Source organism: Branchiostoma floridae, chromosome 2 (genome assembly GCF_000003815.2).
Source record: "Branchiostoma floridae strain S238N-H82 chromosome 2, Bfl_VNyyK, whole genome shotgun sequence".
Lineage (NCBI taxonomy): Eukaryota > Metazoa > Chordata > Leptocardii > Amphioxiformes > Branchiostomatidae > Branchiostoma > Branchiostoma floridae.
This window is the reverse complement of record NC_049980.1, coordinates 30,920,823-30,937,338: the sequence shown is the minus strand read 5'-3', so window position 1 is coordinate 30,937,338 and position 16,516 is coordinate 30,920,823. Positions and strand designations below refer to the sequence as shown.

Here is a 16,516-nt window from a genome sequence, read left to right as displayed (position 1 = left end):
GACAATCGTTAGTTACTATAACAGTCTGTCCCTCTGTAGCTGGTCCTCTAGTGCCCTGTACTGGGCTAACAGAGACTCCATCTTTCTGTCTCTGGCTCCTACCATCTCCAGCAATCCTGCTTTCTGTAAAGGAAAACAACAAACAATTGTTATGTATTCTGCATAGCCAGTACATGTATAACAACCCTCCAGCAATTAGCTTTCTGCTGACACAAACATAACAGACAAAGAACTTGATAATCGGTCATTCCCATTTGAATTTTATTGACGAAAAAGAATGGGGACTTTCATAGCGTCTTCTACAACAGTTAATTCAAAGGATATGATATCAACCAGAAAAAAACATTGATTTCTTAAATAGGACTTAAATCATGTCATCTGTATCCCCTTTACCTCCTCCTTCATAACCTTGCCAATGACAATTAGCCTCCCAGACAATTTAAGTATCTCATAAAGTTTCAAAAAAGGTTACAACAAAAACATACCTGAGAATCCAGCTGTTCAAGATCAGACAGCAGTGAGTCCACCCTGGCCCTGAGAGATTCTGCTTCCTTGGCAGAAATTTCAAGCTTCTTGGCCATCTCAGTCCTTTCTTGGCAGGATTCTTGGTACTCATTGTCTAACTCCTTCAGTTGTGACTTCAGTCTTTCCAACTAAAAATAAACAAGAATCTCTTATAAAGGGTTCACTTTTCGTACAGGCATACATGTCCAAATCATTTCTATATAAGTATATTGAACAAATATTAGATTATTTTCATCAATTTTGTAAAATTGGCTCACCTTCAAGTAAAATTATAACATATCACACTCTAGAGTACTAAAATCAAACATTTAATGAAAACTGGATTTAGGACTAAATATAGATACAGACACAAAGGTTACAACAAAAAAACTACCAGTCATATACTTATTGTATACTTGATATAGTCGCATATAAGCTATAGTTACAGTTTACAGGGATATGTACAAAGATCCATGTTATATAATGTTTGACTTTTTTTGGAGACAGGGGAAGACAAAAAAATCCACCTTTTCTGTAATTTATGATGCAAAACTAACCCAAAGTAGCAGTACCAACCTCTATCCTGTTGCTTTATGATCATGTAAATTATCAAGTCTCATATTATCTATTGCTATAATATTTACATTTACATGGATAGGCAACTTCATTCTATGTTACAAAAATGACAAAGACAAAATTGTACCAACCTCTATCCTAACAGAGTCCGTGGCTTTCAGGTCCTCCATAGTTTTCCTCCACTCGCTCTCAACCTTCTCACGGCCGTCCTCGGCAGTCTTGATGAGCGCCTCCTGAGTGGTGATCTTGGCCTTGAGTCTGCTGATCTCAGACTGCTGCTGAGACTTCTCGTGTAGAACATGGTTCTTCTCCTGATCCTTGACACTGATCTGTGCTTCCGCCTTCTCGAGGTTTTCTGCAAGTTTGAGATGTCAAAAAGGTTGTGAGAATTTCTGGTTACAGGAACACAACAGACAATGAACTTGATAACTGGTCAAGTGAATTTCAGTGACACAATCGAATAGGGACTTTCATAACATCACTGGTGCAAAACACCATCCACACACAAGCAAACACACCTAACCTTGATGCTGAACACCATCCACACACAGGCTAACACACCTGTCCCTGAACACCATCCACACACAGGCTAATACATCAGTCCTTTGTGTTTAACATCATCCACACACAACTAAACATGCCTGTCCTTGGTGCTGAACACCATCGACACACAGATAAACACATCTGTGCTTGGTGCTGAATGCCATCCACACACAGGTTAACATATCTGCCCTAGGTGCTGAATACCATCCACATACAAGCAAACACACCTGTCCTTGGTGCTGAATGCTGTCCACACAAAGGGAAACACAACAGTTGTGCTTGGTGCTAAATGCCATCAACACATACATGAACACATCTGTCAATGGCTATGAATGCCATCCAATACACTTAAAACAGCTGCAGCTTTGTCAGATGAACTAAGTTAGGCCTCTATAATATTACCACAAGTGTTTGTACCTCTAAGTTTGTTGATCTGCGAGTCGGCCTCGTGCAGCCGTGTCAGCAGTTTCCTGTTCTCCCCGCTCTGCAGTCCCGCGGCCGTGCGGGAGTTGGTCAGCTCGTCTTCCAGCGTCTTCACCTTCTTGTGGGACTCCTCATTCTCCTTCAGGAGGGTGGCAACTTTCCTGGAATGTGTTTAAGTAGAAGTAAGATCTTCCATCTGTTAACCACTATCTTGCTATATTTACAATATCATCAACATCATATCAGTCTCTAATCATAAGTAAGAGTCTACCATCATTTGTTACTCTGTGCTATATGTGATTATGTACCTACATTTAACAGGTGCTACCTGATGTAATCTTTAAGCACATGTAAGGATTTGGCTTACCCTAAATATTTTATCATTTTACTAGATTTCTGGTATTGCATCTTCTAATGTTTTGTCTCCTTATACCAATAAAATGAATGCAATTATAGTAAAGAATACTACTGATTAAACTAAATGGCAAAAAGACTTACAGTTAGTTAATTGTTAACATGTTCACACATCAATTCAGAAATAGAGGGCTACATTAGTTCTTCTTTATCCTCTGGGTGACCTAAATTTGTTGATTTAAAAAAAAAGGGGATTTAGGATAGTTACAAACTGCACTATTTCGAAAATATTGAAATTTGAAACCACCATCCTTCAACTTGATATCCTTAAATACCATTTCTAAAAAAAATACAATGGATGTAGGTTACCCCATGGACAAAGATAAACTAGTGCATAATATGCTAATGGTAAACAGATATAATGCTCACTCTGAGAATGTCTTCTGAAGTTCTTTGGTCTCATTGAACACTTTGTTCTCAAACTCCTCCCTGAGTTCGTCCAGCTGCGCCTCTAGCTCATCCTTCTGGTACTGCAGCTCCTCGATCTGGGACCTCAGACTCTCCTCGATTTCTTCTCTTTCCGATTCTGTGGCCTGTTGTAGGAAGACAAGGAAAATCCTAATAGATCTACTTCAGGTTTAGCACAAACAAATGCTCTATGAGTCACTCAAATCTTTTAGGTTGCTGTACTGGATTATATAATGTCAGATGTTTGTTGGTCTTTTAAAGTTTAAGGTTCATCAGTACATGTAACCATTAAGGAAGCAATCACAAGGAAGCTTGTTCCAGATCTAGTTCTAAGGAATGGATAGAAACCCAAATGAAGGGCATTATCATTGGTAGTGGACTCCTTTGGACATATTTGGAAAAAGAGGGAAAGCATGGATGCCAAAGCCCTCACTCTTCTAACATCATCTGCAGAAAAATAAGTAATGAAAGCAACAGATAACTTTTATTTAGAAAATAGCTACACCTGAATCTTCCTCATTTTATATATACATGTATGTCAGGGTAGAGTTTATGACCTGGCAGAGTCATTGACTCTACTGGTAGATATTGTGACCATATTCTCTGTCAACACAGACTCTGATCAGGGTGCTAGGAACATGTTAGGGTAGTCTCCCAGTTATAAACCCTAAATTTCAAGTCAATCGTTTGATCTCAAGTGACATAAATCAAAATCTTCTAAGGGAATATCCAGAGATTGTACAGAATCTACAGAATCTTCTTGCACTCTTGGCTACAACACAGAATAGGACTCCAATATATTAGGAGTGAAAGAAGGTTCACCATAACACCAAAGTTGCAATATGTTTAAAGGTAATCAAAAAATTTGGCACCACCACATAGTATTTCATAATGTATTACAAGGGAGGCAAGGATACTTCTACATATACAAGCTGGTGCGTGCATTGTAAGTGCAAAAATGTGTGTCTGTGATTGTGATATACTTTAAAAGGAATAAAACAATTCAATTTGCATTGTCCAGAATATATCATATTTCTCTATCCAAAAAAAGGTGCATATATTCTTTGCTGAAACGCTTAAAATTTTGCTGTACATTTACATTTTGAAGAAGCCCTTAGTGCCCTTTAACATGCAGGTTAGGTGCACCACATTTTTGGGGATTTTTGTACCTGCAAATCGTTATCAAGACCTTTTCTTGGAGGCCCCTAGAAAAAAGGGTCACAGAAATTCAGTATTCACCCTCTTTTGTTCACCAAACAATTACATCTAATGGCCATTTTTGGCTAAGAACAGTTTCGCTGCTTGGCCTAAGACATTTACATTATGATCATATTCATAATCTATTTCTTATGGTGTGTGTACACTTCAAATTTTGTATGTAACTCAGACATGATTGCTATCATTAAATCACCACAATTATCATATTAGCAAAGACGTAGTTTCTACAAGACTGTAGGGAGCTGCAACTATAGTAGATACTGATCAAATAGGTTGCACAATTTGCCAGAGAAGTAACCCCACCAGAGGGTTACTGTTTGCTACCAATGGTATAGCTAAAAGTCATCCAGCGTACTTGGTCTTCTGGGTCTGGTAGGGACCAGCAAATATGTACCTGACTGATAAATTCTTATTAAATTTGTAATGAGCAGTTTTACCTCCGAACCTGCGAAACCAGAGCTCCTGGATGAGGATCGCTGTCGCTCCAGCCTGTCCTCCAGATGCCTGACTGTGGACTGTAGAGACTTGGTCTTCTCTCTCTCTATGGTCAGGAGCCGGGACAACTCCGACTGCTTGGTCTGGGATAGTCAGAAGGGAATGGAATATGTGAGTGTACTGTACAGAGTACATATACTATAGGTCCTCCAGGTGCCTGACTGTGGACTGCAGAGACTTGGTCTTCTCTCTCTCTATGGTCAGGAGACGCGACAACTCTGACTGCTTGGTCTGGGATATTCACAAAGGAATAGAATATGTAAGTGTGCTGTACAGAGTAAGTAGGTCCTCCAGGTGCCTGACTGTGGACTGCAGGGACTTGGTCTTCTCTCTCTCTATGGTCAGGAGCCGGGACAACTCCGACTGCTTGGTCTGGGAGATTCAAAAAGGAATGGAATATGTACAAGGTAAGTGTGCTGTATAAAGTACGTATACTATTATAGGTCCTCCAGGTGCCTGACTGTGGACTGCAGAGACTTGGTCTTCTCTCTCTCTATGGTCAGGAGCCGGGACAACTCCGACTGCTTGGTCTGGGAGATTCAAAAGGGAATGAAATATGTAAGTGTACTGTACAGAGTAAGTAGGTCCTCCAGGTGCCTGACTGTGGACTGCAGGGACTTGGTCTTCTCTCTCTCTATGGTCAGGAGCCGGGACAACTCCGACTGCTTGGTCTGGATTCAAAAAGGAATGGAATATGTACAAGGTAAGTGTGCTGTATAAAGTACGTATACTATTATAGGTCCTCCAGGTGCCTGACTGTGGACTGCAGAGACTTGGTCTTCTCTCTCTCTATGGTCAGGAGACGGGACAACTCTGACTGCTTGGTCTGGGACATACGCAATGGATACAAATATTCAATGATTAAGGACTGATATCAAAAATAGTTTTCAAACATGCCATGTAAATGACAGATGCTATACCAGTCAAGGGCAGGGCAGCTCTGGCTGCTTGGTCTGAGATATATGCAAGGGAATAGAGTATATAAGAGTACTGAATAGGTACATAAGTTAATAGCATTTAAGTACATTGAGTGTATATCTTTCTATAAGAGTATCCCCCCCCCAAGAGTATTGTCTAGACACTGTCTATAGTAATATAATAATTGTCTTATTAGACATTAAATGAAAGGAAAACAAAGCAATCATATTTACTGCTTTGTGACCTTTCCAGTCACACAAAAAATTACAGTACTAATGATATACAGGATTGTGTCATGTAGCAATGCTGGATTCTGTATGTTGGGAATTGCAGCAACACACATGCAAACAGATACGTTTTGATATCTCATGATCCAGACATGGTATGGTCAGGATTTTTGTGTGGCATAAAGCTGTTGGGCTCTTGAAGCAGCTTTCATGTTTAACAGTCCTTTTTGAGCTGGCAATTGCATTGTATTCCTTATTGAGCATGTTGAGCTGATGACAAGCTGTGACTACAAATGTTCTGTACCTGTAGCTGCATGACTTGAGTGATAAGTTCTTCTCTAGTTTTGGCTAGTTCCTCGGAATGTTCAGTCCTTGCCAACTCTAGGTTTCCTCTGCACTTTGGCTCTACCCTCTAATGTTTTAATCTGAAAGTGAAGAAGACATAACATGAACCTCATCTATAATGTAATACATGTAATTTTGAGCTTTTCCTTTAGCAAAATTGTAAAACTGGGCAGGGATTGAGAGGTCCTTGTAGCATTGTTGCAAACATGTCCTTTAAAGCTCACAGATTCTTCAGCAAGTTGTTATTCTGCTATTAATGTACTACATTTTCTCAATAATACATTGTATGAATTTCATGATACAAAGCTAAGCCCAAACAGCAAACAAAATTTGTCAAAAATTCAGCACCAACTGGTTTTGTAATTTAAGTGTGAAAAGTAGAGTTTCCAACAGAAATCTCCAACTCACTCTTTGCTCTGCAACACTTCTGCTGTTTTCTGAGTCTCTCTCCAGCTGAGTCTTCTGTTCCCTGGCTTTTGTGAACTTCTCGTGCATCTGATTGCTCTTCTTGTTGCTCTCCTCCACAACTTTCTCCTGCTCGGCCAGGAGCTGGTGGGTTCTTCTGATCTCATCCTGTAAGAGGAAGAAACATTTTAGTTTTTACAGACTGAAAATTCAAGAAGGAATCATGACATGGCATGCATCACTACAATATGCAGCAAGTTCACTGCTTGTGGGTGTGCATCTGATCTCATCCTAAAAGAGTAAGAAAATTGAAAGGTTTACAGGTTGAAAATTCCAGAAGTAATCACGACAAGACATAGCAGGTATTACAAAATGTTGTACTAATGTAACATTTACTGTATGTACCATATGTTGTAGTGGGACAACATACTCAGGTCTCTTGGACCATATACAAGATAAACAACTAAGTATAATCATGATGACAGTCATAAAATATTTGTATCACTTGCAAGATCTTCAGAATTTTTGATAACATCAGTGTTGGCTTTACCAAATTTTATTTGTTTGAATGTTAACCATGATTGCTATCATAGGGTGCAGAAAAATTGATGTACAATGATGGCATTTCTAGTAAGAAGCTTTTCAAAAAATAGGAAACAAATAGGTCAGGTAAGGCCCGTAAAAAAAAGGTTGTGTTTCCTGTTTCAGTCCAGAAAAAATTAGGGTACGGATTTTTTTTTCTTGTAATTTTTTTTAGGCTGGCCAAAACTCTAGTGTCATACATGTTACAATCCAGTTGAACAAAGTAAACTGAAATGCATGAGGACACTAATTGTCTTTCAATGTCAATCTTTAATTTTGTGCATAATGGATAAATTTATCCTTCATAAGATAGGACAAGCAGTGTTTACTCTCCAATAGGAAGCAGGCTGAATAAAAATTCCCACCCCCAAAAAGGCTAGGGTCGGCAGGTTTTTCTAGGGTAGGTAGGGAAACAGGAAACACAACATTTTTCTCCTAGGCCTAGCCTGGAACACCACGATTTTTTCTAGGTCTAATACATGACAACGTATAATGTCTGGTAGACAAATCAATACAAGGTAATCTCACCTGCATATTTCTGAGTTCAGACTGATGCCTCTCCCGACCAGTCCTGTCTGATTCCTTCGCCAGAGCACTCGTGGTCTTAGCCACTCTCAACTGTTTTTCTAGAGATGCATTCTGCAAGGGGGCAACAACAGAAGTTATGTTCATACTATGTGATATGACGTTAACAATCATGGTTATAATGTTGCTACTGCATCCACATGAAAGCATGCCTGTCCTTGGTGCTGAATACCATCCACACACAGGCAAACAAATATCTCCTTGGCACTGAACACCATCCACACAAAGATAGCAATGCCTGTCCCTGGTGCTGAACACCATCCACACATAGGCAAACAAATATCTCCTTGGCACTGAACACCATCCACACATAGGCAAACAAATATCTCCTTGGCACTGAACACCATCCACACACAGGCAAACAAATATCTCCTTGGCACTGAATACCATCCACACAAAGATAACAATGCCTGTCCTTGGTGCTGAACACCATCCACACATAGGCAAACAAATATCTCCTTGGCACTGAACACCATCCACACACAGGCAAACAAATCTCTCCTTGGCACTGAACACCATCCATACAAAGATAGCAATGCCTGTCCTTGGTGCTGAACACCATCCACACACGGGTAAACATGCCTGTCCCTGGTGCTGAACACCATCCACACACAGGTAATATACCTGTCCTTGGTGCTGAACACCATCCACACACAGGTAACATACCTGCCCTTAGTGCTGAACACTATCCACACCACACACAAGCCTCTCCTTGGCACCGAATACCATCCATAAAACTATTATCAAGCAATTCCTTGGTGCTAAATGACATATGCACAATTGTGATTGCAGGGTTCTAGCTAGTGCATTTTAGCGTAGTGGGCCACTACGCTAAAATTTGTGACCACTACGCTAAAATAAGGGCCACTACGCTAGTTTTTAACATGTGAAGTGGTGCTTTGCTATCATTTTGTTGTTCAGCAATGTCTAATCAATGTCTGAACAATGAAAAATGATGATATGCCATTCAAAACTGACCAAAAATCCTTCAAATTACATGTGATGTTAATAGAGTGCCAACTTTTAACTCGACATTGTCAAAATCTCATCAATCTCCTGATTTGTCGCTTTGCTACCATGACATTCCCACTTCGCTAAAATGAAATCCTGACTATAACCCTGGTGATTGTGTTTGTCAATAATATCATCTACTTGGGGATCCCTTGAGAGCTTTCTTTCTTCAAGACAATAAATAATTCAAAATACTTTTTGGTAATCTTTGGCTGTTCAATCTTTTCATTTAAATCTTTTCAATTCTCCTGAAATAGACACACTTAATAATCAGATGCCTTCATATTTCCAAGCATTGATATAATTTTTCATATCAAACGTCTGGCAAAACATTACCTGTGACTTCAATGCCTCGTCAGCCTACCTCAACTTCTGGCATATGGTGCTAAACACAAGGGTGACCAGGCCTGTCCTTGGTGCTAAACACCATCCATACACAGCTAAACACACCTGTCCCTTGTACTGAACACCACCCATATACAGGTCAACATGCCTGTCCTTGGTGCTGAACACCATCCATACACAGCTAAACACACCTGTCCCTTGTACTGAACACCACCCATATACAGGTGAACATGCCTGTCCTTGGTGCTAAACACCATCCATACACAGCTAAACACACCTGTCCCTTGTACTGAACACCACCCATATACAGGTGAACATGCCTGTCCTTGGTGCTAAACACCATCCATACACAGTTAAATACACCTGTCCTTTGTACTGAACACCACCCATATACAGGTCAACATGCCTGTCCTTGGTGCTGAACACTATCCACAAACAGGTAAACACACCTGTCCCTTGTACTGAACACCACCCATATACAGGTCAACATGCCTATCCTTGGTGCTGAACACTATCCAAACATATTGACATATTCTTTATCATCAAACTTCTGGTAAAACATTAATTACCAATGCCTTATCAGCCTACCTCCACTTTGAGTGCATCCAGCTCCCCTTCCAGTATCCTGGCCCTCTGTGCTGCATCCTTCTTCTCTCTCTCCACGTCCGCCAGGGCCTTGCTCTGGAAGCGCCCCAGCTCTGTGCCATGCTCCTTCTGTAGTCTGTCCTGCTGGGTCAACAGCTGGGACACTCTATTCTGCAAGTCCTGGATGTTTTCTACAGGAAGGATAAAGGTAAGATTGGTGCAGGTACAGGTACAGGTACAGGTACAGTAGGTACAGGTAGAGGTACAGGTACAGTCGGTACAGCTCTTTGCCATGCTCCTTCTGCAGTCTGTCCTGCTGGGTTAACAGCTGGGACACTCTATTCTGCAAGTCCTGGATGTTTTCTACAGGAAGAGTAAAGGTAAGATTGGTACAGGTACAGGTACAGGTACAGTACAGGTACAGTACAGGTACAGGCACAGTGGGTACAGCTCAGTGCCATGCTCCTTCTGTAGTCTGTCCTGCTGGGTCAGCAGCTGGGACACTCTGTTTTGCAGGTCCTGGATGTTTTCTACAGGACAGATAAAGGTAAGATTGGTACAGGTACAGGTACAGGTACAGGTACAGTGGGTACAGGTACAGGTACAGTGGGTACAGGTACAGGTACAGTGGGTACAGCTCTGTGCCATGCTCCTTCTGTAGTCTATCCTGCTGGGTCAGCAGCTGGGACACTCTATTCTGCAAGTCCTGGATGTTTTCTACAGGAAGGATAAAGGTAAGATTGGTACAGGTACAGGTAAAGGTACAGGTACATGTACAGGAACAGGTACAGGTACAGGTACATGTACAGGAACAGGTACAGGTACAGGTACAGGTACAGGTACATGTACAGGTACAGGTACATGTACAGGTACAGGTACAGGTACAGTGGGTACAGCTCTGTGCCATGCTCCTTCTGTAGTCTGTCCTGCTGGGTCAACAGCTGGGACACTCTGTTCTGCAGGTCCTGGATGTTTTCTACAGGAAGGATAAAGGTAAGATTGGTACAGGTACAGGTACAGTACAGTTACAGGTACAGTACAGGTACAGGTACAGGTACAGGTACAAGTAGAGGTACAGGAACAGTGGGTACAGCTCCATGCCATGCTCCTTCTGTTTTCTACAGGAAGGATAAAGGTTTTATGTACAACGTAGTAGTAAGAATGATACAGTTGAAGCCAACGATTTTTGATAGAATATGCAACCAATTTTTAATTGAAAACTGCTTTCTAAAAATATTTCTAATACAGTTAAAGGTTTAGTAACTCCTTCCTACAACATATGGTATATAGGGTGGTGCTAGTCTGTTTTTAATGCACCTAACAGGCGACTAGTCCACTGAAAGTGGTATGTCTTCTACTTCCATACTTTTCCCCATAAGTACTGAGTGCTCAACATACAAAAAAATTTGAACTTACAAACTTACAAACATACTTAACACATCCAACACATTAGGCCACTGCAGCAGTTTGTGCACTAACAACAAAGGGGACCATAAAATACTTACTGCCATATTGCTTTTCTCTTTCCAGTAACATCTCTCTGTCAAACCGCATGTTGGAGAGCTCTGCCTTCTCCTTTCTAAGTTCACTCTCCAATCTCTCCTGTAGGGAAACAGTTACATCAGTCTCGGGAATGGTAATATATATCAGGGTTCTCCCCAGAGAGTGGAATAAAGGAGGCCCTCCACTATACTCTCAGCCAGCTCCACTATACTATTTTTCAAATTTAGTGTGTTTCTTCCCTATTTTCTTTGTTAGTTTTGCTAAGATTAATGACAATTCACAGATTTTTGTACCCATCACTTTTCCAGTCAGCATTGTCTGCAAAAACTTGTGAATGAGCAATGATCAAAACAATAGTAGTTTTGCCACTTCACAACAAAGGAATAACAACAGTATATTATACTTGTAGTATTTGACACCCTCTGTCATTGCAAAATGAACCCATTTTCATGAAAGTGCAGCACGTTGGTGCGGGTTATTTTTGCCAGCCCCTCCACTATACTAAAAAATTCTGTGGAGAACCCTGTATATGTTAGGATACACAGTTTTTTAGTTTAAGTGCATACAGAATGAAATCTGGTACAATTAGCGGACTGCGTTCAGAGTCTTTCTGTGAACAAGGAATGCAATCGGGATGCTAGTAAACAATTAAATCAGTCTCAGACTCAGGGAAGGTAGGGATATACATTATAGTGTTTGACTGTGTTCAGAATGGAATCTGGCAGAATTGGCGGATTGCGTTTAGAGTCTCTCCATCAACAAAGGACGCAAATGGGATGCTAGGAATGTGTTAGGCAGTCTGCCATGTATGAATTTCATGAGTTTCAAGTCAATCCATTGATCTTACGTAAAGTGAATCAGCTGACAAGTACAGACTATCTTTAAAGCAAATATCAACATGCACAGAGTGTATAGATGAAGACCAGGATCTCTAACAGCAGAGTCTCTGATTTTACTGGCAGAGATGCAGATCATCAGATCGCGATTTTTACCAGTATATCTGCTATTCTGCCAGATTGCAATACCTGATAGGTTTTCAAGTCCTTCCCATATCTGATGGTTCATAGGGCAGCATCCATTTCCATTTCAATAGCCCTTTGGCCACACAAATTTGTGCAATCACTAAAGCAGATTTAGTCCACCGGCAGTGGTCTGTGTGATCGAGTGTCATACTCTTTCCCAAATGCTGAATGCTCAGCAGACAAAGCAGCTTAGTCCAAATTTTTAAATTTTCGGTATGACTCGGCCGGGGATCAAACTCACGACCTGCCAAATGCAAGGCGAACACTCTGGCCACTGTACCGGTGACTATGACAGGTAACAGGTTAGTATTACCAGCAACATTGATTAACATGTTGTGACAGTGAAAAAACCTAACCTAAAACTTTGGCTTACCTTTTCAATTCTCAGGGCACGGGATCCTTGTGGACTCTTTTTTGAGAATGAAACAGAAAGTTCTTTGACACTTCCTGTAATCTGAAATAAAAGATGGCATACCACAACAATATGAATATGCATTTCTTAGATTTCCTACTTGATATGAGACCTGTTATTAAAGTGACCGCTAGACCATTGCAGCAGTTAGTTACTTTATATAAGAGGGCTCATTTCAAGTAGGAAACCTAAAACATGTACATATTCACATCATAACAGAACCATGCTTACAAACATATAGTTTCTTATATGTAGTAAGCAGCATAAGCAGGGCAATCACATTCACATAAAGGATGTCTACATGTTCACTACATGCAACAGCCATTAACCGTAAATGTTGTCTAATACAGGCATTCATTTATTGTGTAGCAGTATGGGTGATTGCAGAGACAGGGAAAATAGTTAAGGGTAAGTAAGCAATTAGGGTTGTTTTCTACTGCTAGAGTAAGCAGTTGCCATTGTACTTACATGTAGTAGCAGTGGACTTAATCCAACTACATATACATTTCTCACACCGAGCAGGAAGCAAAGCTAAACTAAATCAGAATCTGAGGTAAGAAATAAATCAGGAGTTACATGTACGTTTCTTTTCCTGCGGGTACCAAAAACCCGGTACTGCCGACGCGTCAAGAGAGGAGGAAAGAAGAGTTCAAGAGATTAAACAAATCACACGTAAGTTATAGTATACAGTCAAACCTGTTCAGGCAACCAATAAAATTTGGTCTATGTAGATAGGTGATCATGATAGACTGGATTTTAAATTACTTTTGTAAATGGGAAAAACTATCTTAGGGACCACCAAAAAGAGGTAGTCCTTGTGTAAAGGTGGTCACTTCAACAGGTTTGACTATAATATATAATGTTATCATTCAATCATAATGAAAGAAAAATAGAAAACCAACACCAAGAAGAAAGACAGTCAGAAATGTGTGTTTAGACTGTATTTGTATTTCATATTACTTACAGTTGTGTAGTAGGCATTTGTAAGTCTTGCAGGACTAAGAATTAGTATAAGTTCTACATAATGTATGTTTTTAAAGTCTACATTTTTATTCCTCCTTTTTAAGAGTTTGTCTACTGAGTACTAAATTATTTTATTTGCTGCAATGTGTAACAGTTGATGTTTATATACAAGTTGTGAAACATTTGTATCGAATGATACAATTGTACCTACATTTCCTGTAAAGTGGAAAAATACTTATTAGTCATTTAAATATTAATAATATTTGTTATCTACATGAATATAGAAGACTGACTCAGAGAAGGATCACTATGCATAACTTACCTCTCCTCGAGGGGTGGAAGCTGCACTTCTTGGAACGGAATCATCTCCCTGCAAAAAGAGAAGATTTTACAGATTTAGTTTCTGACAAATGTCAGGTTACAAAATTTAAACAAACAACTGTATAGTACTCAAAAAGGTACAAAATGTAGAAGGATCAGACCCCTAAAATAATAGTTTATATAGGTTATATAGTGTAAAGGACAAACATCTATACTACTAGAGCCCCACCTTTTGTGTTAACATGTTTTTTCCTCACATTCTGCACATTTTGGAGCTTACAAGAAATCATGCACACTTATTCATGTACCAGGGGCACCTAATTTGGTGATTAGGACACTGTTTTTGGACTTGAGAGAGAAGTGCTCGATATTGCTAGCTAAGAATATACAACTAAGGTTCCCAAATGTAATTTTTAGAATCATATTAAGGAAATCATGGTTTATTGTCCTTTTCATAATTTTTTTTAAAAAGGAAAACTACAAGACTTTGGCAATTAAAAAAAAAAACTTTGCTCTTCAAAGGGTAGTAATAAAATCTACACACCTCCCTCCCGCTCTCGTCATCAGTGTCCCTCCTGATCTGAGGTATCCGCCCTGACGAGGGTCTGGAGCCCAACAGTGGAGGTGTTCCGGCACGGAGGGAACGGAGGGACACTGGGCCTTCATGGCAAAATATGGTGTTAAAACCGGCAAAAAAAAATAACATACTTAAGATCTTATTCTTTCTCATATGCATGTATAAAGAAAATGTTACGTCAATCTACTCCACAGACACCAGCACCAGAATGTTGCTTGGTTAAGGAAAGTGTTATCTACTACATTGCTCTGAGAAATCGGTTGAGGACAACTGTTAGGTAAGGAAAAGTTGTACATATCTTATATATTCAGAATTGAGAAACACCATAAAATACACCATATGCTGTTGCATTTTTGACATGTTATCCTGTTATGGTTCCCATAATACTATTATAGTTTCTAAGTTTCTGCCTGTTTCAGACACCAAGCAAGGGCACTTCTAAAAGTACAACACCAACAATAGACCATCCCATGGAGATAAGTATGATAAGGAATGAAATAAGAGAAGAATGCTTACTTAATGATCATGTCAGTAAGAGAAATTTCTGTTTATAACAGACACCCATGCAAGTGTAGCTTGCAAACACCTGCAATAGACCAGACCAGAGCATACTCTAAGGAAACTAGTAAGAGAAGTATCCTAACTGAAAGATCATTTTTGCTAAGAGAAGTTTTTGTTTAGGTCAGACTGTTACTGTCACCCAAGCAAGCGCAACTTTGAAATCACAACACCTGCGATAGACCATCTCCTTCGAGAGAAGAATGCTAAGGAAATGTACATGGCAAAAAGGTCAGCAGCAACTAATGATATTAGCTAAACCACTTATGGATAACACAGGAAGGATCAAACAGGGTTGTAGGAAAATGTTAGACTCTAAGTTAGAGGATATCTGTTCCATTTGGCCAATCTAGTCCCCCAGAATACAATACATATATATATACACTTTTGTGTATCTTTGGTAGTTTCATTACAATCATTCTGTCATTCCTGCCCAGCATCTATAATCCTTTGCTAAGAAAAACATGCAACCAAAATATTGACACCTATTTCCTGGGCCCACACAGGCTCCTTAAATCCAGGGCCAACAAATTGCCTCCAAGGAAAGTGTGGTTAACTTTTCTTGGGGGTATATGTTGGTCCTAGAGCCAAGGACCTGGCCTGTGTAGGCCCTGGAAACTGTTTTTCATCCAGGCTACACCTAAAATCACATGGGGAATGGCAGAGCAGGCTGCATCTGACAGAGGACGATGGAAACTACACGGCACAGGAGGACCTAAGTACTAAGTACTAAGTACACCTAAATTGGCTTGAACAACAATTTTGAAACTATTTGTATCTACCAAAATGTCTGGTTTCAAATATTAACTGGTTGCGTAAAAGAAAAATCTATCAATGTACGACCTGCTAACCTGATGAAATTATCATTTTTTAAATACTCACCATCTTTATCACTCAGAGCCAAGCTTCTCTCTGCCTCGTCGTAGTCAGATATTCCTGAGTGGTACCTGTGCTCATCCCCCTCCAGCAAGGTGGGCGTTTTCGCTCTCCTGTTGACAATCACAACATGTTTGTTTCTTTAGCTAAGGTAATATATGCCTAAAGTAAGAGCATCCTACACAGACATAGCTTTAAACAACACTTGCGAACGGATGTACAAAGGTTGTGAGTGGTCGTTTAATCAGTGTAATATAACCAACTGCTACAAATACAGAATGGGTTATACAGAAGTGCTGATACACCGGCTACAAAAGCTGTGTAACGCCAAAGGGTGGATATACATGTACCAGCTATACAGAATACAGCTACAGAAGCTGGTGCGTCTTGCTGAAGGGCGATTTATACCAGCTGTGCAGATACAGAAACCTTGTTATAAACAATTGATTACTAACATTAATTGAATGACTGAATGGTCCATGGTGAAAGTTTTTTAAGCCTTAATCATATTTAATTGGCCTAGGATTCCAAAACATACAAAGGTAAAAGACGTGATTGCAACCACTTACTCAATCTTTTTCTGCACTTTCTTGAGCCGTTTCCCAGCCGCCTGTGCGAGGACGGCGCGTATGATCCCGCCGGACGGACTCCCGGAGCGGTCGCTGAAGGACGCGGGGCTCTGTCTGCCCCTCCCCTCCAT

General features: G+C 40.2%; 2 protein-coding genes across 2 annotated transcripts in view; both read right to left on the bottom strand.

Moving 5' to 3' along the window:
• The window catches only part of LOC118409159 (myosin-9-like), a 20,956-nt gene extending 14,312 nt beyond the window's left edge, over nt 1-6,644 (bottom strand). The window contains exons 1-8 of the mRNA XM_035810028.1: nt 6,480-6,644; nt 6,031-6,151; nt 4,739-4,812; nt 4,524-4,590; nt 2,830-2,993; nt 2,041-2,207; nt 1,212-1,435; nt 486-653 (exon numbers count right to left, since the gene is read on the bottom strand). Coding sequence (XP_035665921.1) covers nt 486-653; nt 1,212-1,435; nt 2,041-2,207; nt 2,830-2,993; nt 4,524-4,590; nt 4,739-4,812; nt 6,031-6,042 — 876 coding nt within the window. The 5' untranslated portion in view covers nt 6,043-6,151; nt 6,480-6,644. The remainder of the gene's footprint in view (nt 1-485; nt 654-1,211; nt 1,436-2,040; nt 2,208-2,829; nt 2,994-4,523; nt 4,591-4,738; nt 4,813-6,030; nt 6,152-6,479) is intronic.
• LOC118409158 (cingulin-like) lies at nt 6,092-16,516 on the bottom strand. The gene is made up of 11 exons (XM_035810027.1): nt 16,386-16,516; nt 15,823-15,929; nt 14,350-14,465; nt 13,807-13,854; nt 11,090-11,186; nt 10,489-10,560; nt 10,043-10,114; nt 9,588-9,775; nt 7,587-7,697; nt 6,480-6,644; nt 6,092-6,151 (listed from the first exon to the last, which is right to left on the bottom strand). Exons 1-11 carry the CDS (start codon nt 16,514-16,516, stop codon nt 6,092-6,094), a joined length of 1,167 nt encoding a protein of 388 aa, XP_035665920.1.

Coding starts and splice junctions, on each gene's coding strand:
- LOC118409158 (XM_035810027.1), bottom strand. CDS start 16,516: ATGGAGGGGAGGGGCAGACAGAGCCCCGCGTCCTTCAGCGACCGCTCC. Junction 15,930..16,385: donor AAAGTGCAGAAAAAGATTGA/GTAAGTGGTTGC, acceptor GATTGTCAACAG/GAGAGCGAAAACGCCCACCT. Junction 13,855..14,349: donor ATGACGAGAGCGGGAGGGAG/GTGTGTAGATTT, acceptor CTCTTTTTGCAG/GGAGATGATTCCGTTCCAAG.